At 50.3% G+C, this 22,111-nt stretch overlaps 2 protein-coding genes across 2 annotated transcripts in view; one reads left to right on the top strand and one right to left on the bottom strand.

Annotated features, from left to right (window-relative positions):
* NRG2 (neuregulin 2) overlaps nt 1–10,059 on the top strand; it is a 44,794-nt gene extending 34,735 nt beyond the window's left edge. Inside the window, exons 5-9 of the mRNA XM_009322287.1 lie at nt 2,421–2,523; nt 3,468–3,591; nt 4,896–5,023; nt 7,674–7,898; nt 9,402–10,059. Of these exons, the coding sequence (XP_009320562.1) occupies nt 2,421–2,523; nt 3,468–3,591; nt 4,896–5,023; nt 7,674–7,898; nt 9,402–10,059 (1,238 nt within the window). The remainder of the gene's footprint in view (nt 1–2,420; nt 2,524–3,467; nt 3,592–4,895; nt 5,024–7,673; nt 7,899–9,401) is intronic.
* A 7,244-nt stretch (nt 10,060–17,303) lies between these two features.
* Nucleotides 17,304–22,111, bottom strand: part of PSD2 (pleckstrin and Sec7 domain containing 2) — a 45,949-nt gene continuing 41,141 nt past the window's right edge. The window contains 4 exon segments of the mRNA XM_009322285.1: nt 17,304–17,510; nt 19,084–19,227; nt 20,347–20,491; nt 21,565–21,722. Of these exon segments, the coding sequence (XP_009320560.1) occupies nt 17,304–17,510; nt 19,084–19,227; nt 20,347–20,491; nt 21,565–21,722 (654 nt within the window).

Here is a 22,111-nt window from a genome sequence, read left to right as displayed (position 1 = left end):
GTGTAGGTAATAGGTAAAAAAAAAGAAGCCATAGTTTTGATGGCTTTGCTCTTTCTCCCTCCTCCATGATTCAAAGGGAAAGATTTATGCTTGGAAAAAACGTCTTTGTAGCAAAAAACATAGCTGATGAAGAATCTTTGAAAAAATTGGCTTGATGGACGGGTCCAGGGTGAAAACGGACCTCCTGCCCAGCCTTATTTTTTGTGGTTAAAGTAGTTTTTTCTGGGTAGTAGCAAAATTCTTGCCCGGTGCTATCCGTAACCAGGACATGATCCTAGCTGGTTTTCCTGATTCTGATAAAATCTCTGAAACTCCTGTTTGAAGGAAAGAGCTGTACAGCTGGAATCCAGGTCCCAGAGGTGTGCAAGAGCAAGAAAACTTGTCTGCCATGGTTGCTGATGCCTGGAATAGGGCATCCGTGCAAGGGAAACACGTCGCTGAAGGAGGTGTTTCACCCCCGAGTGAGTTCTTTCCCCATGCCAGCTCCACCTGGTTCCTTGTAGTAAAACACAAGGTCAGCCAGCACCTAAACCCCGCTCCGTGAGCAGGCCCCAGGCCATACAGGCTCTGCCTCTACGGAGGTGCAGCCGGCTGGTGAAGCTGCTGCGGTGCAGTAACTTTCAGCCCAAGTGAGACCCACGGTCTTCCTGGTCCACAACACCGTGGAGATGGAGTCTGGGAGAGCCTCAGCTGCCCGCCTCTCTAGCGAACGGCGGGACATTGCCTTCCTGGCAACTCCACCAGCACCCTGAGCACCTCATGAAGCCAAAGGCCAGTGCGCAAATAAAACAGATGGAAATGTATTTCTTTAAACTGCAGCACAGGCACGAAGCAAGCTCTGCTGATTATGTTTCGCATCTTCATGCCAGGGCTGTCATTCTCAGCCCTTGTTTAGCAAATCTTCATTCCCATTTTGAGAGTTAGAAAGAGATAAACATTTTTCCTAGCACTTTTTCTTCCAAAAATACTTTTTCCTTCCTAAAATGGCAAGCTGAAATTGGTCTAAATATTCAGTTATCTGGAATGTTTCATTGCTTCCCCCTTGCTTTTTTGCTAAAGTCTAGTCCCAGGCATTTCTGGGACCAGAACTGTTTCTCTTCTGGTTTTGTATTTCATTGTTTGGTAGCACTGGGGATATCACATAGTCCATTCAAGGTATTTAGTGTGGCATGGTGAACCATGCCAAGCACAGCAACCATGGCATGAGTTTTATTGCCTAATGTATATGAAAAAAGATTTCAATTAATATTAAATAAGGCACATACCCTGATAACTTTAATATTAACACATAGTATGGGGGCACAAGGACACCATTCATAGATGCTGAACTAAAATGCTCATGGCAGCTGTGCACTGTGTTCTTCTCTGAGTCATCCAGCTGGAGAACCAAATTGCCAAATCACTGGAGATTGCTGGATGTCGCCGAGAAGAGCATCTGCTCTGGTGTAGCCACAGAGGAAGAGGCGTCCTTGACGTGTGATTGCTGCCTAAGTGTAGTTCAGTTACACTGCAGGCGACGCCCTCGCATTTTCTTAGAGCTTTGATTAATGTGAATGAATTACCTCACTTCCAGCATGGTCTGAGTTTTATGCAAGTGACAGACTTTTCTGGTTTGAAAGGTGGTCCATGACAAATGGTGATATTTGAGAGAAGCAGCAGCATGCTGCTTGAATTTTGTGTGTGCATCTGAGTTACCTGGTACAATGGAATTAATGGCTTCCTAGGGTTTCATTAAAAATCCATAACTGTAACTGGTTACTGTATTTTAATTACTCCACTCCCTTTTCTTTGTCTAATGCGCTATCAGTTTTCCATCCTCATTCTGCTTTTTGACTGTTTTAGGATGTCCCTTTCAGCACCTACATGCTTTGGGGCCTGTTGCTCGGTGGTTTCTAGCACACCGCCGAGCTCCAGGGCATGCAGCCGCTGCAAGGAAAAGGCATTCTGAGTCCGTCAGAGCAGAGAGCCTGTGATGAGAGCATCACAGGGCATGCATGTACGTGGTGAGTGGGGGATGCTCGGGGACTTCCTTGGTAGGCTACTAAGTTACCGAGAAGGGGGGGTCTGCTGGAAGGGAGAGGAGAGTCGTGGAGCTTTTTGAGATTAGTCACCAAGTTACGCTGCGGGAAAAGAAGAGAAAGCAAGAAGCGTGTTTGAGCGCAGAAGGGGTGAGCTACTGAGCGAGACAGGGCAAAGGTGCAGAGAGACAAAAGGAGTGAAGGTCTCTTGAGGGGTGAGTAAGGTTGGGCCAGATGGTCTCAGGTTTGGGGCAGCTATTAGAGACGGGCAGTGGATTGGTAGGAGATCTGACCGAGCCCTGTTCTCCGTCTTACGCACACGCAGTGCTGGTTCCTGTGCAGCCAGACGCATCCCTGGTGCTGGAGCCCATTTGTAACTGGTTTCTTTCTCTCCATTTGCAGAAGCGGAAGAGCTCTACCAGAAGAGAGTTTTAACCATCACAGGAATCTGTGTTGCCTTGCTTGTGGTGGGCATCGTCTGTGTGGTAGCTTACTGTAAAACCAAGTGAGTATGGGTGGTTAACAGACAATAACTGGCCAGAGATTACTGAGTCGTAGTGTTCATGCTTCACGCTTTCATGCTCTTCACCCAAATGCTATTTTAAGGAGATGCTGTGCTGTGGTATTCCCAGGAAGGTCTCATGAAGGAGGTCAAGTGAAGCCATCTCCCAGGCTGTGCCTGAGCAGGATGTTTTCCTCGGACCATTTGCTTATCCCCTGAATCAGCATCATTTCACCCAGCCAGGTGATGCTGTGTTACTGGGAAAAGCTGGCCCCCAAGCCAGCAGCTCACCTCCTGACAGCAGAAGCACAATGGGCTGTTGTGCAGGAGCTGTGGGCTCAGCTATGTACGTTTCAGGGACTTTCAGAGCAATCTTGATGGAACAAGAGGCTTGGGGACCTCTTTTATGGCCAGCCTTCCCTGCCTGGACAGCACCTTTTTCCCTACTTAGCCTGCACCTCACCTCAGTTCAGGGTGCCCCTGTGACACGGGGGGTCTTGTGGAGTGGATGCCCCGCCAGGGGCAACGGGTAGGCTTTGCCACTTTGTGCTTAATGCAGGAGAGGTCCAGTGTCTTTCCACCAAGGCCAAGCCAGGACCTGCTTCCCCTTTTCCTTCTCCCCGCTTTTCTCCTCCGCTCCCAGCGCCATGGTGCCCCTGGCTCCCACTGCATTGTGCTGGGCCTTGTCTTGCAAAAGGGGACCCTGGACCCAGCTTCCCAAATTGCCCATGGTGAGAAATGTTCACCTTTTTTTTGAAACAGCAGCAAAAGGTGGCAAATGTTGAATGCCTTGTTTCTTCCTGTTTGCAGCTTTCCACAAACACGATTGAAACATCAAGTGTGTCTGAGACTTGCCTTCTCTATCATCTGCATCCCCCAGGTGTCCCTGGGGGCAGAGCCCCATGAAATAAGTCTTCCTAATAGATTTTTTCCTTTCTGTTTTAAAGGAAACAAAGAAAACAAATGCATAATCATTTACGGCAGAACATGTGCCCTGCCCATCAGAACAGGAGCCTTGCAAACGGGCCAAGCCATCCACGTTTGGATCCTGAGGAAATCCAAATGGCCGATGTAAGACCTTTTGTCTCCATCTCCCTGCATATTACTGAGTGCCTATTTTCTGCCAGGCATTTGACGTGGATGTGTATGCTTACACACCTGTGTGCATGTGCATGAAGAGCAAAACACTAACAAACTTGAACAAAAAGATGAGATTCTGCATAGAAACATTTCCAAAACTAACATCTGAAGGGAAATGTGATTTTACTTTGAAGCACAGGATGAGGTTAGGGCACTTGGGACGGGCTTGTTTTGATGAATCAAGTGTGATCCTGTTTTCCTCTAAGAGAGATGTTCCCGATGTTTCCTGTTTATTAAGCTATCCCGTTAAGCCCCACTTTGCGGCATGACAAATGCTATCAGCGTGGCGGTGGCTGGAGCCGCCGTGGTGACCGTGTCGTGCTGAAGCATGTCATGGTGATCTGGTCAGCGCTGCGTTAGCCCACCTGCCCGTACCAAGAATTGTGTCCTGGGCAAGGTGGAATGTCCTGGTGGGGTGCCAGTGTCACGCCAATGAGAACAATCCAAGAATTTAGGACTGGATCCAGAGGGTGGTTCAGCCACTCTCGTGACTTCAGTCACATGAGATTCCCATCAAACTCCGTGAACTCAATAGGACCATCAACATTCTTAAGTGCCTTACTGGACCAAGGCATTGAAAGGGGTCAGAAAAAGGGAGGGGGAAGGCAGAGCCAAACAAAAAGAAGTATTGATAGAAATGAGTACAATGAATCAGTTACAAGCTCTGCTGGGTTACCCTTTGGATGTTAAAATTTAGCTAGGTTGAATCCCAGCCATGAAGGAAGAGGGAAAGGGAATTTCTAAGAACCACAGCCCTCTGACCCCAAAGTACTGACTGTCCCAGAGAGCTTAGTGTCCCTGTGAAAAGCAGTGCTTCTTGTTAGATGAATATCTCAGCATAAATATTTGGATTACAACTGGTGTTTCTGTAGGACTCGTATCGCTGGCAGATCTCATGTGGTTGTCTTTTTGCTGGTAGTCTCTCAGGTGTATAACCTTCTGTGAGCAGAGATGTTTTTCTGCTCAGTAGCTACATGTGGTACCACTGTCCTCTGGGGAACCCCTTGGCTCTTCATACCCTTCTGCAGTCCCCGTGCCACGGCCCTTTTCCAGTGTTCAAAGTGCAGGGGCAGAGAAGAGCCTCCAGCCTCTTTGTCTCTTTCCGTGGAGTGCGGAGCCGCTGGGTTCACTCAGTCCTCATTTGATTTCACCAGAAATAATCAAACCAGCTGAATTTGGCTGTGGCAGCATTGGCAAGCTGGTGGCTGATCTGTGTGATTCTTCATATTTTACAGTATATTTCTAAGAATGTTTCTGCCACCGAGCATGTGATCCGAAGGGAAACAGAGACAACCTTTTCAGGAAGTCACTCCTGCTCCCCATCTCATCACTGCTCCACAGCCACTCCAACGTCCAGCCAGAGGTGATGTATACCATTTTCCCCTGAACTTTCTCCTGCTGTTTGCCTTAGGATGCTGTGAGATTCAAAAACAGTAAAAGGTTTCCCTTTCACCTCCCTTTCTGATTTCACTTGGTGTTTGGCACTACACTGGCATACAGGCCGTGTCGACACTGTGGGTCTTTGCTGGCACAGCTAGTTAGTGAGAGGTGTGGAAAGGTGTGATCCTTGACCTGCAGCGAGGTGCCAGCAGAAACCTGCAGCGCTGACATAGCTGGAAACTAGGAGGAAATGAAGTTGTGCCTTCATGCTTTGCACAGACACAAACAGGAGGATGCATCTAGGAAAGGTTTTGCAAGTTGTGTTTGCAACCACGCTGGACACCTGCAATAATTCATTAAGCACACACAGGTTATTAATTTCATGCTTGATATATTTAGCATGTATTTGCCTTGTGGAAGGCAAAGTACACAAAATATCACAAAATGTTTTGGCCAGTTCCTCAAAGTTAGGATCTGACTTGGGAGTCACAGTTTTTCACCAGAAAAATTTATGTGCAATTTATCACAGTCCAGAAAGTTGCGTTAGAATTTCAGCCTCTGCGGTGGTGGCGCCTCTTTCACTGGAAGTCTTTCTGAAGCTCTCAGGAAAACTGGGGCTAGCAGGAAAGTACCAATAATTCTTGCTATAAAGGATGAGGTATAATTTTCTTTACATTTCAAAATAGCCTTCAGGGGGAAGAGCAGCATGGCTTGGAAGCTGAAGTTCTCATGGTTTTTAAGAGCATTTAAATTGCAGATGGAACTTCCCTATTTTTATGATGTCCAGAAAAGTCCTTCAAATGCTCTAGAGAAAATCCTGTGCTGTTTTGAGTTTGGATGTTCAGGTTTTTCCTCGTACATAGCTCTTGTGCTTCTTCCAGTAAGTGATGGTGTTTCCCTATGAGAGCACTTGCCTTCAAAGAGTGACTGCGAGGTGCCGGGGGGCCATATCTACAGCCTGTCAATGACGTATAGATCACATTGCACCGACTTTATAAAGCAAAAGATGTCCTGGCTTATTTACTTCATTAGCCCAATGTGTTTGTCTCCATTTGTCCAGGAAGCAATGAATCCTTTCAGCTAAAGCTCAAAGATGGCTCCTGGCAGGTTTCTTCAGGGTTCAGGCATTCATCAGGGATGAGCAAATACTCTCGGTGTACAATGCGTCAGATCAACTTCAGATATTGAACTTAGGTTTTCAGGTGAATTCCTCCCCAGACTCCTCTGGCTAGACCTCCAACAAGTGGAGAGGGAGCCAAGAATGACTTGCTGGGCTGGAAATGACTGCTTTTGTCTGGGGAAATCCTACCCCTGGTGAGTTAGATGGTGTGTTTCCTAGGTTTTTTGAATTTGTAAGCTGCAGCCCAACCCTGGCTAGGTGTGTGCAAGCTTGAACCAGGCGCACAGAGGCTCCTGTGCCTGCAGAGCTGTTCCTTGCTGGCCTTCCATGCTCACGTCAAAGTCTGGGACCCCGGGGCCATCTCTGGGCACCTCCTGAAGATGCAAACGTGTGTCTGGAGGGCAGCATTATTAACACATGGCAGCTGTGGGGAGGCACCTACCTTGCATAGCCTCTGGTCCTGGCTACCTGCCACCTAATCTGCCTGAGTCAAGTGCGGCAAGCAGGTGTTTCTTCAAGTCATGCCGGAGGCAAACTACTGGCATAATCAGGCTCCATTTTACTCCATCAGTGCCTCTAATGAGGACGCTGTTTGAAGTTATAAATGAGTGCGGTGGTTGCAGCCAAGCATGTGCCTGGAGCCGTCAATAATTAACAGGTTCTTGGGAAGTCGTAATGAGGCCTGCTTTCCTCTGCAAACCCCCACCCAAAATCCTCTGCCGGCATAGCTCCATCTGGTGCAGTTCGGCAGTTCAGAGCTATTGCTCTAATGGATCACTATTTCTGCTATGGAGAGGGGTCAGCCTGGTGGCCGTGCTGCAGGTGGGCCCCCGGTGTGCGCATGGCCCCACGCGTCCCTGGTGAGTCCTTGCGGGATGTCTTCTTTGCACCAAGACTAGGGCAGGTGGAGCTCCAAGTGCTCAGCCAGGTCTAGCCAACACATCATAGTTTTTGTCTAGCACCTTGAAAGAGTTTTGCTGCCAAAATCTTTTAGAAACCAGTGGAAACTGAACAACTAGATCTACCTTTGGTATGCTTTTCTCTGCTGCTGCTGATGTAATTTTGAGTGGTTTTTTTTCTGGCTCCTTTCTGGTAGCATTTCTGAAGGGGCTGTCACTTGGCAATGCAGATGGTACATTTGAAGATCCTTGGTACGGCCAGTGCGTTGCTCCACACCCAGAACGCTTTGCAAGCACAAAGCAGAATTGCCCTGGCCTCCCTCCAGAGGCTGTCCCGTCCTGTCCCCAGCCATCAGGAGGTGGTGTGATAAGTACCCGGTATGCACTAGTTTGCCTTTCTTTACCCTCTAATCATATCTCCAAGAAGTAGCAAAGAAAGGCAAATCAAAGGCAGGGTTGGGAAGTTGGGCATCCCTGGCCAGATGTATCCTAGTGAGAGAGAGAAAGGGGATGCCAGTGTGGAGCAGAGTGTGAGCTGTGCCTGCATGCAGCTCTTTGGAGAAGACCTTGGTGGGGATTCCTTGCTCACTGTCCATATGGGGTTTGGTCCACAGACATGAAAGCCACACCTGGAGCTTGGAGCGGACGGAGAGCCTGACTTCAGATTCCCAGTCTGGGATAATGCTGTCCTCAGTGGGAACCAGTAAATGCAACAGCCCTGCGTGCGTGGAGGCACGGGCTCGCCGCGGGGCCGCCTTCTGCATTGAGGATGCGCGGAGGCCCATGACGCAGTATCGTGACTCCGTGGATTCTCTGCGGGACTCACCGCACAGCGAGAGGTCAGATCCCACTGCTTGGTGCTGCCCTGGCACAGCAGAAGCGAGCCATGCCCTCTGTGCTGGACACAAAAATGTTTGCCTCTGCCCAGCCCTAGAGCAGCAGTCCCGTGGTAGCACTGGAGAAATTCCAGCTCTGGTCCTACCAGAGGAAGCCACTACCCCAGGAGGCCTCCCTGGTAGGGGCAGCAGCAAGTACTGCACCCTGCTCAGCTGGTGGCAGTGTAGGTTTGGAGCACAGGGATGAGAGGAGCAGAAAATACCTGGCTGCAAGTCAGCAACTGGTGAAGAAAAACTCTCTGAGAGCACAGCCCAGACAGCTTGGTGGGCTGGCAGCTCAAGCAGGGTCTGGCCCCCAGGTATATGGGGAAAAGATGTGCATCCTCAGCGGAGTCCTGGATGGCCTGGTAAGCGGGTTGCTGTATGTGGGCACAGCCTTGGGACAGGGGTCTGTATGACCCAGCCTTCTGGGGAGCACAACTGCAGAGCTGAGACACCATCAGCCAGTGAGAGGCAGCAACAATCATCCTCTTCCCAGGTCTGGTTCCTCATGGTGCAGCAGCACATCTCTACCCTTGCTCCAGCCCTTTGTGGGTAGCCATGGGTGACCTTGGGTGGCCACACGGCCACTTTCGGGCAGTTACCCTTCAAGGCAGTGGGACTTATCCATGGGGCAGAGGAGAAAGGCAGCATCTCCTGCTCTCTCATTCCTGTCCCCGGTCTGTTCAGGCAGGCTGACCCAGCTCATACAGACGTCTCATACTTCACAAGAAACATGGGTAAAAAGGCACCGGATGAGCCAGGGAGCCTGGGCAGCCTGAAATGAGCGGTGACACCAGTTGGCACTATTGAGAGGAAATGAAATCTGCTCCTTAGAAAGAGATGATGCCGAAGGAAGGGCTTTTTGAGAGGGGCTAGACCAGACCTGAGTTGCCACACTGATGTTGTCACTAGAGTAGATGAAAGCAGTAGATGCCTTTTTGAGACACAAGATTTTTGCTAAGTCAGAGGAAGCAATACCCAGGCTTTCCCCATCTGTGGGCTGAGCCTGGATGCCCTGGGAGGGCATTTCGGGGACCTTCCTCGGAGACAAGCCTGGCAGCTCCAGAGGGAACAGAAAGCAGCTGGCAGGCAGACAAGAGGCAGGGAAGTCTTGACTCAGCCTGCTGGGAGATGCTGTAAGGTTTGCAGTGATGCAGGGTAGGAATTGCACACTGAGTCCCTCGCAAGTTTATTATTGAAATTAACTCGCAAGTTAATTATTGAAACAGGCAGTCCTGGGATGCATGGTGCATGGTGCCCTAGTGCCCACCGAAGCCAGCAGCTCATCCTCCCTTGGCACAGCGGTGCAAGGTCCCTCCGCCTGGTTCCCCAGGAGATGCCGAGCTCCAGGACTAGGTGCACTGGAGGCCTCATGGGTCCCTGCACCGTGTTCGGCAGAGCGTGGGCACAGCTGGAGGTTTTTGGGGTTGTTCGGTGTCCAAACAGAGGTGTTGCTTCTTTCAGGTACGTGTCGGCCCTGACCACACCAGCACGCCTGTCGCCTGTCGACTTCCACTACTCGATGGCTGCGCAGGTGCCCACCTTTGAGATCACCTCCCCCAACTCGGCACACGCCGTCTCCTTGCCCCCGGCGGCCCCCATCAGCTTCCGCGTGGAGGAACAGCAGCCCCTCCTGCGGCGGTACCAGCTCCCCTTCCAGGACACGCAGAGGTACGACAGCTACTACCAAAGGAAGACCTACCTAAACGACAGCATGGGGAGCCTGCCCTCCAGCCCCTTCCGGATCACGGAGGACGATGAGTATGAGACGACGCAGGAGTATGTCACAGCGCTAGAGCAGCCAAAGAAAACAGCCAGCAGCAACAGGCGGTGGAAAAAATCCAAACTGAACGGGCACGTCCCTCACAGAGCCAGAGCCGTCCGGGACTCCTTCTCCTTGAGCAGCGCCTCTTACAGCGAGTCTGACGAGGAGCTGGTGGCTGAGAGCACCCCCTTCCTAAGCACTCAGAACAATGAGGCGGCGCACACAGAGTCGCCCCCGCTCCACCGGCCGGGCGACAGCCGGACTCACTACTCCTGCAGCAGGCACAGCGCTCCCGGGGAGAGCGGGCGCAGCAGCCTGGCGCACACGACGCCCAAACCGGACCCGGATCCTCTCTAGGCGCCTCCCAGACTCACGCACCCGCAGACGTAACCCGCATGGAGGAGGCCGAGGAGGGAGACGAGACAAAACAAAACAAAAATAAATATTTTTATTTTATATAAAAGAGGGAAAAATATAACAAATAAAATGTTTTATTTTCATTTTAGCAAAGTTGTCTTATAATAGCTAATGGCAATGACTTTTTTATAGGGAATCTCTATTTATATGTAATGTCTTGATTTACAGCTTCCGAGAAAAAAAAAAGTAAAAAAAAAAAAAAAAGAAGAAGAAAAGAAAACAAACAATAAAGTTAAAAAAAAAGTGGGCCAATTTTTGACTACTTAAAAATAGAAAACAAAACTATCGTGGTGCCTTTTGCTGTATGCTAGTGCTGGGATTCATGCCGAGGATTCTGTTTCAGTAGCATTTTTAAGATCATAGATTTTTGTTTGGGAGACAACCTGTCACAAGGGCGCTCTTCTGTCGGAAGAAAACAGCCTCGCCACTTTGCCCCGTACCCTGCTATTAATGATCTTATTCTTTAAGGTATCGTTTAAACACACATCAAGGACATGAGTGGGAGCATTTCCATTATCATGTCTAATGGGGATCTGTCTTGCCCTGTAAAATACTTGTATTTTCGCTTAAATCAGGAGAAAAAGAAACCCAACAGCACCGTGCTGAAATGCAGAAATAATGTTTCTTTTGCCACACAGGTAGGAAGAGAAAATGAAATCGCGCAGCAGCAGCAGCCCTTACAATATAGCTCTCAACCTTTGGCCATTTCACCTGTGGGTCTGAAGTTGGGTTGGCACAGGTTTGTAGTCAAACAAGGCAGACACCTGTATGAACGTGGTGAAATCATACCCCATTACGTACGGTTGAATCCAGTTCACTGAAGCCAGCCCTGGCAGGCAGACGGCACTGCGCGGTGGTCCCAGCAGGGCGGTCTCCATTCAGCTGCGGTGCCCCGTGGCTGCATTGCCATACCGGTGCCGTGCTGGCCGCGGCGTCCCCTTGACCGAGTGGTGTAGCCGCGGTGCGGCGTTGGCCGTGGTGATGTGGGCCGTGGTGCCGTAGGGCTGCCGGGGCTGTGGCGTCCTGCCACCCGTGCTCGTCCGTGGTTCAGGTGGTGCTGGGAGGACAGCCGGAGGGCGGCCCCGCAGCACAGCACAGCCGAGGCTTGCCCTGGACGCCGTGCCAGGCAGCTGCCGGCCATGCTGCCCCGGGGTTTGGCAGGAGCCCGAGCACTTTTGGCCCCGCTTGTCTCCCCCGCAGTGGCCGTCCCCTGCATTGGCCGGGAAGGGCCCTGCGTGGGGCAGCCCAGCGAGCGGATTCTTCTGTACTGCCGTGCCGTATATTGTAAAGACAGTTGTTACCGTCACATCTTGCCATCGATGATGGACGTCGTGTTTCCGAACTCGGAGCAGCTCTCGCCATCGGCTCTGTGGCGCAAAGAGACAGTCCTGCGTGTCCAGGCGGCAGAGCATCCCCCGTGGAAGTGCCCCTCTCTCCTCAGTTCTCTGCAGCAAACCTGTTTACATTGTAGCCTGACTTTTTTCTTTTTATATTTTTACTTCTGCATGTCCTTTGCATTTCAGATACTGTAGATTGGATGCATGGTGAAGCTGTGACTGAGAAGATAATACAACAATTGACAGTGTATTTCATTTAACTTTTAGCAATAAAGTAACTAAACCCTCTATTCCTCACCCATGATGGGGTCAGATAGAAAACTCTGCTAATTTGTCATAAGATGATTGTCAAAGTTTGCTCTGGATTGTCTGAATGTCAGAACTCTCGACTGTTTAACACTTGAACATTTTTTATATTATAAATAAAATAAGAAATAACAAACTGTGGGCTGCGTTAATCTCAGGCAACTTGGGGGGCAAATGGGGAGCTGACAGGTACCATACACAGAATCACAGACTGGTTGAGGTTGGAAGAGACTTCTGGAGGTCACCTGGTCCAACTCCCCTGCTCAACCAGCTCACCCAGAGCCAGTTGCCCAGGACTGTACCCAGTCAGGTTTTGAATATCTCCAGAGATGGTGGCACCACAACTTCTCTGGGCAACCTCTGCCAGTGCTTGGCTACCCTCAAAGCAAAAAAGTGTTTTCTTGTGTTCAGACTGAATTTCCTATTTTTTAATCTGTGCCCATTGCCTCCGGTCCTGTCACTGGACACTACTGAGAAGAGTCCAGCTCCCTCTTCTTCATTGCCTCCCATCAGGTATTTATACACATGGATAAGATCCCCCTGAGCCTTCTCTTCTCCAGGCTGAACAGTCCCAGCTCTCAGCCTCTCCTCATATGAACGATGCTCTGGTTCTGTAAACATCTTTATGCCCGTAGAGACCCAGAGGTGGGTGGTTTTCTACCTGTCATGGACATTTGACCTTCACTGCAGGGCTCCGGAGTGGAGGCTCACTAAGGTGAGTGGAGGCTCACTAAGGTGAGTGGATGCTACCCACATGTCTCCTGGGGGGGATGCCATTCCTTCTCCACCTGCAGACCGGGAGATCCCCCTTCACCCCACCTGCGGAAGCTTTCTGTTGTGCCAAGGAAGGCCAAGATGCATGGCACGTGCTTCACATGCTGGCACCGATTTCAGTGACTTTTGCAGTAGAGTGGAGATGTGTTGGGTCCAATTCTGCAAGCGCTGCGCTGCCGTGCAACATCTGCCCACCCACAAAACAGGTCCCTTCAGCTCTTCCATGGCAAGTCTGTGTCTCTGGCTAGCCCCCGTGTAGGGGAATCACTGAGAATATGGTGTATTCACAGGAAGCACAGTTCCTGAGTTTGCACCCATGGCTCAGTCCAGCTCGGACCCCACTCCCTTGTTTCTGCTCAGTGAGATGAACAGGTGCCCAGAAGTCCCAGCTGAACTCACACAGTAGGAGAGGGATCGGCTACACACTGGTCTGAGTCGACGCCATAGGAATGCACAGAGCCATGAGAGAAGTCCCCGGTCCTCACAATGATGCCCATGCTGACGGCCAGGCTAAGCACACCCACAGCCTGGGCCGCTTCTCCAACACCCCCAGGATGCCCATTGCCTTGGAGCTGACCTGACTGGGTCACAAGGCTACCCCTAACATCCATCGCATGTGCTGTGGGGACTCCAGCCACACTAGAGGGCTCAGCACGTCACCTTGAATAAAGGCCTCTCAACACTGATTTCCCAAAAGGTTAAAGGCTAAAGGAGCCTGCCCTCCTGCCACAGCGCCCATGTGATCCAACAGCAATGTGCAAAGGAGGTCTTAGATGTCTAGGACTGGGGATAAAGGCAGTAGGGTCAAGTCCTGATTTGGGTGACGTTTGCCATGTAACCTTTGGACACGTCATGTCCCAATTCTGCACAGTCCCAAGACTTGCTGGATGAAAGCAGCAGTACTGTGCAGCTCTCCACCCTCCCATTACTCTCGGGACAGGCTGCGACTCCCCATTGCCTTTGGTCTCTCAACTTCTATCTCCTCCAGCAGCTCCTGGAGCGTGGTGAGATGGGCAGAGAGCACCTGACCCCCTGGAAGGGACACGCGCGGGAGGTCACGGAGCATGAGGATTCCTGGGAAGGCCAGCCACATAGAAGAGAGAGATGGGCGGGCCTTTGGGTTCCCAAAGCAACCCCATCTTCCTGCCTGGCTCTCCTCAGCGTCTGTGAGCTGGTGAGCTCTGTTCATGGGGATGACCACGCGGGGTTGGCACAGCAGCATCTGCATTACGAGAAGGCTGCAGCTCTTGGGCCTCCTGCTGCCGTGCTCTGGGCTAAGGTGCAGAGGGACGGTGTGGCTGAACCTCGGGGTGTGCCCAGCGCAGCTGATCCACACCAGGCATCACCATTGCGGTCTGCTCGCTGGGCCCCTCGGAAAGGAGCTGCGGGTTTGCCCAGCGCTGCCCCACGCAGGGGAATGTTTTACTGCTCCATGTTTGCAGGGATCTGTGATGCTCTGCATCTGCTGAGACACCACCAGCTCTGAGACATGGCAGCCTCATGATTTCTTGCGGTGATTTCTTGTTCAGCATGCCCCTTGATTCCCGTAATTGTGTTCTATATTTGGAGGCAGTTACACTACTTCAATTTTCTCTCCAATTGCCTCTGAAGGAAGCCTGTATCTCTCTCCTTTTTTCCCTGGCTGGTTTATTTTTAGACCCCCTCATTTCCAGCCATGTGTATTCCTAGGGTTTGGCTGTAAATATTTTACAGCAATTTTCACAGGTGGGGGGAGCCACCGCAGCCTCCTGCCAGCTCTGCTCCGCATGTGCAATGCCTTCGCCACCCTTCCCAAAGGGGAGGGAATTGCTCCGCTGACAGATGGGGTGACGCAAGCAGGAGAGGAGCATCAGATCCTGGTTTTGGGATTGCAAAGCCTCCCCCCAAAAAAAGTCTTTCTAAAATGAATTTGGTGTCAGGTTGTATCCAGAAGAAGGGGCCTGGCAGGAAGGTCAGGCTGAGCCAGCACCCTCAGGGGATGCTGTCTGAGACCCAGAGCAGCCGTGCTGCCTGCTGGAGGGCCTGGCACAGGCTGGGGCTCTGCCAGAAAGTGCACTTGGGTACCTCCAGGAAGAGAAAAAGATGTGGCTGCTTAATTCCTCTGAGATGCTGCTCTTCTCTCTTAGTGGTGAGTAGCTGAGTCCTTCACCTCCAGGGAGGGGAATTTTTTTTAGAAAAAAAGCTTTTTCTTCCTGGTCACAAGCTGAGGCTGCAGGTTGGTCAAACAAGGCATTTTTGGGTGTGCTCAGTGCCCTCTTGTAGGTAAGATGCTCACCACATCTGCACGTGCATATGCACCCGGATCAGCACTTGTGCCTCAGGGCAAGCTGCTGGTTGTCAGTCAGTGCAAGTTTAACCCTCTTAGCTGTCTTGCCAAGGGCTGTTTAACACTGGCTCCCACCCCTTTCCACATCCATTGGGTGGTGAGTCTCATGGCTCTGACACCCTTTCCTGGTGCCCAGAGGAGATTTTGCAAGATCCTGCTTTTCCCTGCAACTTACTCCCGACCGAGGATGGCAGACTGGCACCTTCAGCATGGGGGGCTGAGCTGCTTTTGGTGGCTTCCTCAAACACACTGGAGATGTCCCTGCCTGCTGGAGGGGATGGTCAGAAAGGACAGGCTGAGGTACAAAATATTACCTGGGATTTTGGAGAGCAAGAGTCAGGCCTGGCTTTCCCCCGGGCTTCCACTGTGTGAGTCTGGGCACCAGACGCTTCATGTGAGTAGCAGCATCTTGGAGGTCTTCAGTGCAAGGGATGTCTGTACAGTACCTGACACAGCAAAGCACATGTTGCCTTGGAGAAACGGCCATGACACTCAATATAGCCATGGGCTCCTCTGGGACAGTTCCCAGAACATCTCCAACCACCAACACAGATGTTGGTATCTTTCTCCTCCCATAAACCTCTAGGCTGCATGTGGACAGACAGACCTGGGATGCAGCAGACAGAGGGAAGAGTTACCTGAATATGTTCCTAAAGCGGCCCATCTGTCCACACCTGCTCCACAGGTGAGCCATCCATCCAAAGCATGGGCAGGCCGGTGCTTTCAGTACCCAGGAGGATGGGTGGGCTGGTACCCTACTCGTGGAAAGGCACTGCGATTTTGTGGTGCTTTCCATAGGAACCTGGCTTTCACGCTGCAGGCGCTGGTGGAGATCTGTCCACCTAGTGCCGTGAAGTCTGGGATTAATCCAGCACACGGTGTAACTGTACTTCAGCCCAATTCTCTTTACCAACAGATTCAGCTTTATTGTTATTCTTTTTTACATGATTCTTAGTGCATCATTTCAAATAAACTATCAAACTGTACAAAGAAACACAGATAAAAGAAGAGGTGACAAAGTTGGGCAGAGGTTTTTAGTGTCATGAACCATCATGGAAAACAGTAGTCCATAGGGTCTCAAACGTTGAAGGTCCAAATAAATCTTATTTTGTTTGTTTAAAAAAATGCTGCAAAATATAAACAATAAATGACTGTAATTAGCAGCTACAAGATCCTTCAGAACTGGAACTTGATTACTGTGAATGCACCTAGGGGAAAGAAAAGCAATCTGAGATAAAGGACCAAACCAAACAGTGAAATAAATAAATAAAGTGTGGGAGGACAGTCGTAGCATTGAAATGCAGAGGAATCACTTCTAGCACAACAGTAAATCATTGGACCACAGACAGCAGAAAGGAACAGAAACACAATTCCCCGCTTAAAAGAGTATAGCATGTGCATCGCAAAATGGAGGAAGTACATTGGCAGGCGGGTGGAATCGCTCCTGCACACAAAGGTTCAGCTGGATCTGAAGCATGGCTCCAACTGTGACTCGAACCCAAAGTGGCGGATGCCATGGATGCTAAATAAGTAGCCACTCGGTCAGTTTGTCTGAACAAGCAGGAACAGAAGAGCGATGTTTCACAGCAAAGCCAGGTGGGATTTCCATTTGAGTAAAAAAAGGAGAAAAAAAAGATACATAGGCTACTGCATTTTTTAAAATATCCTGGTGGGCTGGTCAGACCCTCCATGGTCCCTAGTGTCTTCCCCAGGCAGCTTGCCTTCACTTGCACACTGAGGTTAAAAACCCACGTTAAAGTTTCCTTATATATATATATTTATTTATATATATTCATATGTATATATATATATATATATAAAAAAAGGATAAGGTGACAGGGGGCACTTCAAGCCTCTCCTGCCGTGGGCAGATGACATTCCCACATGCCGTGCTGAAGACGCCCCTCGCTCGGTCGGTGACTAGCTCATGACACCTGTCCTACCACGACGTGCTGAACGGTGCTCCTCTCACGGGAGGGATGTGCTCCCTGCCACTCTGTGCCCTTCTCTGGGAGCGCTGGTGGTGCCACAGACCGTTGTCTTGGCTGAGTTTCCTGCACTGCCAGGAACCGTGGACATGAAGCGGTGGGGACTCCAGGGAGAGGAGGAGGAGGAGAGAGAAAGCTGGTGGAGAAAAGAGCAACCTGGCCCTTGGAGAACCAGCATATCCCGTTGTTGTGCAGGCTGCTGTAGGAGGGAAAGAAAAGCCACTGGTGCTGTTGGGGATGAAGAAGAGATGGCGTGTCTATGATGCTGAAATGCCAGAGCGTTGCCAGAGAGTGTCAACTAAAGCTTCTTTGATTTCTTTCACTAGAGCAATCACCGTGTCATACATGTCTACGGTTTTGCTCATGTAATTTCCTAGGTAAAATTGTGCTCATCGATCTAGTCCAGGAGCGCAAAGCATCGCCGGTTCATCCACTCTGTGCACACATTCCTTGTTAAGTGTTCTGCTCTAAAATGTCCTTTTCTGCCTTACAGCTGATGGACATGTGCCCTTGGCTCAAGGAAGGGCTTGAATGTGTCTTCCGCAAAGCAATGTCGTCAGCTTCCACCTTGAAGAAACTGGTTTCAATTCTCTCCAGGTCATCTGTCCCGACTTTTATCTTCATGCACAGCAGGTTGATATATGTCTCATAGCGACTCTTCTGCAGGGGAAGAGGGAACAGAGAGCCTGGGAACAGGGACAGGCCACGGCATGCGTGGAAAGCAGAGGCAATGCCATCTGCTACTGCAGGAAAACCCATCCTATATCGTCAGGATCCCACTAATCATACCCAACAAGTACTGTTTAACCACAGCACAGTGCCTGGCCTATGCAAAGCCTGCGAAGACTGATCAACCCATCGTTGAAAGGGTTGAGGAGAAAGGGGAGGGTTGTGCAAGACTCTCCAGCTGCTCTTACAGGTCTTGACTACCACTCTGATTGCATAAGGCAGATACTGGAGGCAAAACCAGAACCAACAGATCTGCTCTTTCCTGATTTAGGAGCTCCCCTCGATTGATTCAAATACTTCTGCTTGCCATTGTTTCCATCCAGTGATTCACTTGTCACTGGATTTGTGTCCCCATTGCTCCTCACAGAGCACAGCATAAAGGGAGGCATCTCCTCTCTGTCTAGCACCTTTATTCCAAGGCTAGATGGGACCTCTTTTTACGGACTTGTGTAATACTCATCCTTTCCCCTAACATGTCATAACAGCCTATACTCGCTTCTTTGTCAGCACAGAGCAACAAGCATTTCTAGAGCACATCTCATAAGACACATGAGATGAATGCTCTGGAAGTGCCAACTTATCCTTGCAGACTGAAAAGGCAGCCTAGAGAAAACGCTCAGATGGAGACTTCTCTGCAGGCGTCCAAAACAAGATGTCCGGAAAACAGGAGGCAGCAGCAAGCAACTATTTGAAGGGTTGGTACAAAGACAAAGGAACCAGCAGCCAGAACCTGTGGCTTTGGAGAGTCAGGCTGGGCATTACAAAAGGGTGGTGCAGCCCCGGTATGCGAGAGGTGGGACATTCCCATCCTTGGAGATTTCTGAGACTCGGCCACAAAATGACACACTCAGCCCGGGCTAATACTGGGAATAATCGAAGCTCCTGCTGGAAGCAGGACTAGAGGCCTCCAGCAGTCCCTTCCCACTGACACGTAAGTGGCAGGAATCACACCTTCTGCTTAACTCTCACTGGAACAAAATATCCCATTTCTCCCACACTTAAATGCTTCTTAGACTTTACAGAGAGTTTAAACTTAGCTACATGCATCCTCAAAGAGTCTGTAATCAGCTGTAACGCTGGTTTTGGCTTTATTTATGGAACTGGTTGCAGCAAAACAAGATTAATTCTCCCAGGGATTCCCTTAGCTTTCTATTAATGTTGCTGAAAAAGACTGATGCACACCGAGAACTGAACCACTTTCTTACTTGGGACCTGAGGAAATGTCAAGTTTTAGCACAGTAAAGGAAGATTTTATTTCTCTCATCAGTTTTCCCCTCCTCTGGTTTGAAATCACAGAGGGGAGGAAATGTCTGTTATTTCTTTTTTTAGCTTCAGTGCAAAACAGTGAGGCTTGCTGCTGCCCCAAGACACCCATCCAGCTTGTAAGCCCTCGTCCTCTCTCCTTTCACGCTCTCCCAGGCTCACAGCATCCACTCTGGAGTTCTTAGTTCTCCTCAATCAGCCAAGGTATCATTTATCACAGAAAAGATGAAAGTTCCTTTACCTCAAATATTAGGTAATGTTCTTTGAGTCTGTATTCCTCAGCCTCTTTTGACTTGAGGCTCTTCTCCACAGGATGTAATTTATGCTCTGCTAATTCATCTGCAATCTGCTTCATTTTATTTTCATGAGACCTCAGCTGTTCCTCCTGCCGAGAGAAGCGTGTCAGGTATTAAAATGTAGGTATTAAAATGTAGGAGTGCAACACCTAAGTGCACCGCCTGCCTGTTGATATGGGATCTGTCTCTGCAAGGACATAAGCTTAGCTATTGTGCTGGAGCCAAAGGTGTGCAGTACAATTCATCTGATAAGGAGCAGCTGAAACAGGTATTTGAGTAAGATCAAAACTCATGCATCGCAAGTGCCAAGAGTGGATTTCTCTGGCACCTGGCCTTCTTTAGCATCATAAACATGAAACGCTCTGCATCCTTAACAGCCAGGCAGAACCAGCAGTGTCCCAAGAGCTGCTCATCCCGCTCTTTTTTGAGATAAAAGTACCCTCCCCATCTGGGCTCTGAGAAAGGCGACATCTGGCCACATCTGGTTCACCAGATCGGAGATGTATTTCTGCCCTGATTTTTTGCAGATCGGAGCTGTATCTCTGCCCTGACATTTCAGGCTGTCCTCCCCTTTGCTGGGGGCCAGTGGCAGTGTCCCCCTACTTTTTGGAGGTGCTAAGGCGTGTTGGGCTTTCCCTGGACAGTGCAAACAAAAGCTACTCTTTGGATGGCAGCTGCCCATTGCTCTTGGTTAACTGAGCCTTAGGCAGCCATGGTCTGGTGCACCGTGCCCCCTTGCTTCCAGAAAACCTTCCCCACTGAGTGGGGACTCAGACTCCCACTTTGTCTGTGGCTTTTCAGCTTGAGAAACAACAGGGTGCCACCTCTGAGTGCCATGTTATAAAATAAACCAGGGCTGTAGCCAGCTGTTGGGCTCAGTAGCACCAGCTGTTTCAACTGGCAACAGAAAGGGGCTGGGATGTGATGGGCAAAGAGCAATAAACAAGCCAGAATCAACAGCCGTACAGGTAGGTGTCTGTGCATAGGGTTGCTTTATAGCCACTGCAAAGGAAGCATTGGCCAGACATCGGGATTTGCCACGGTCTGCCCAAGTCGCCCACTCCGCTCCTCTGTTCCTGCCCTGAGCACCTGAATGTGTCTATCAGGCAGGAGCTGGGGGAGCTGCAGACGGGCTCAGCCTGAGCTGCGTGCTGAAGGGCTGGCTGAGCGCCGTGCACCCCCGCATCGTTCCTTCTCTCACACGTTACCTGGCACAGCTTGGTCATGGACGAAGGCAGGAGTGGGCGGCAGAACTTCTTCATGGAGCAGATGGCAGCTGGGAAGGCTGGGGCAGAGAAAATGGCAGCAACAAGGTTGATTCGCAGGATCCAGGAGAGCATTTCTTCCTTACTTCTGTTACGGAGGAGGGGAGAAGAGAGAGGGTGTCTGTAAATGCTTCTGACCCAGGACCAGCCAGCTCAGAACAGCCCTGGAGCCACCTGCTTTCAGAAGGGCCATCGGTGGCCTTGCTTTGAAGCCATTTCTGTGCCACCCTGGGTTGTGAACAGCGGAAAACACTGGCTAATTGGCTCCTCTACAGAGCCCTAATGATTTCAGGGCTGTTGTCTGCTTCTTGAAGCCCTGGCTGTCCTGCCTTCCTCATCAGCTCTGATTGCATTCCCTGAGGAGCTGGGGAGGGCCAGCATGGTGGCAAGGGCCAAGGATATCCTGCTCTTTGGAGAGTGGGAGCCACACAACAGAGGTCCCACGGGGCAGGGTGGAATCCTCATTCGTGTCATTCATGGGACACTGCCCAGGGTCCCTCATCAGATCTGTTCAGGCACTGCTTCCCACAGCCTTCAAGTGGGTTTTCACTGCACAAATTCAGATGCCAAGTTTTAACTTGACATTAGTATCCCAGCCCAACTTACAGACAATGTCACCTATCTCAGCAGGAGACAAGAAAAATGTCAGACAGAAGATGACTCAATCACACTTGACACTTATTAGCAGAGCAACTTTCCTCTGCAATGGACTAAGGAAGAAAGAAGATATAGCCTGGCTGGAGATACTTCTTTAATGAGCTTTAGACAGTTTCCCCATCAAAAGCTGACGAGGGGAACCATCAGCTTCTTAGTTCAATGCACCATATAGATTTTCTCCCCTCCACAGACTGACAACAGAAGTCAGTAAGGGGAGCCCTTTACATCCCAGCCCATCCTGCTCAGCGCACCTTGGTGACAGATGAGAAAGGACCTCCAGGCCTGACACACAGCTACTAAGAGGGACAGGTAGAAACCATGACCCCATGACCAAGTCCTTTGCACAGCCCTACAGACCTCACCCTCAGCCCTCCTGCTCAGCACCTTCCTCCCCCCAGGCTTGTCCCCTAATGTGTGTGTTGATCTGGCCAGGTCAGAGGGAGTCTGGCAGCCGCTGGAGGTCAGGCTGCCCGGCCAGGCTCTGCGGGACGAGCTGGTACTTACGGGGCCTGGAAGAGGAAGACTCTCCAGTCAGCTGTCTTCAGCTTGAGCACGTTGGACTTCTTGCTGTAATCAGAGGCTTTCGTGGCTAAGGCGTGGTGCACACGGATGGCGTTTTTCAGATCCACTTCAGAGAGGTCTTTGTCAGGTTTATATTCATCCTGTGAAGAGGAACGTTAATTGGATAATGACAACACTAACATTTGCGGGGTACTTTAATAAACCTGCCTTTCTCTCTGTGCTATAATCACAGAGTGCTGAGACCAGGAAAAGCGCTGCTTTGTACAGTAAATGCTAGGAGCTGATAATGATAATAATTAACATCTGGCAACTTGTTCCATCATTAAGTTCACTGGGAAGATGTGAAGAAGCAGATGAAAGTTTTAAATGTAATTATCAATAGTTATCTCTAACATGGCACATGCCTGAGGCTTTGGGGGAAGGCACAAGACAGGGCCAGGTTTCTGCAGAGCTTCACTCACAGTGCAGAGCTCAAGCCGGTATGCAACTCCCGGTTGTCGGCAGGTATCGGCGAGTGGCTGTGCCTGTG

This window comes from Pygoscelis adeliae, unplaced genomic scaffold (genome assembly GCF_000699105.1).
Source record: "Pygoscelis adeliae isolate BGI_AS28 unplaced genomic scaffold, ASM69910v1 Scaffold514, whole genome shotgun sequence".
In the NCBI taxonomy this organism is placed as follows: domain Eukaryota; kingdom Metazoa; phylum Chordata; class Aves; order Sphenisciformes; family Spheniscidae; genus Pygoscelis; species Pygoscelis adeliae.
This window is presented reverse-complemented; position numbering and strand designations above follow the sequence as displayed.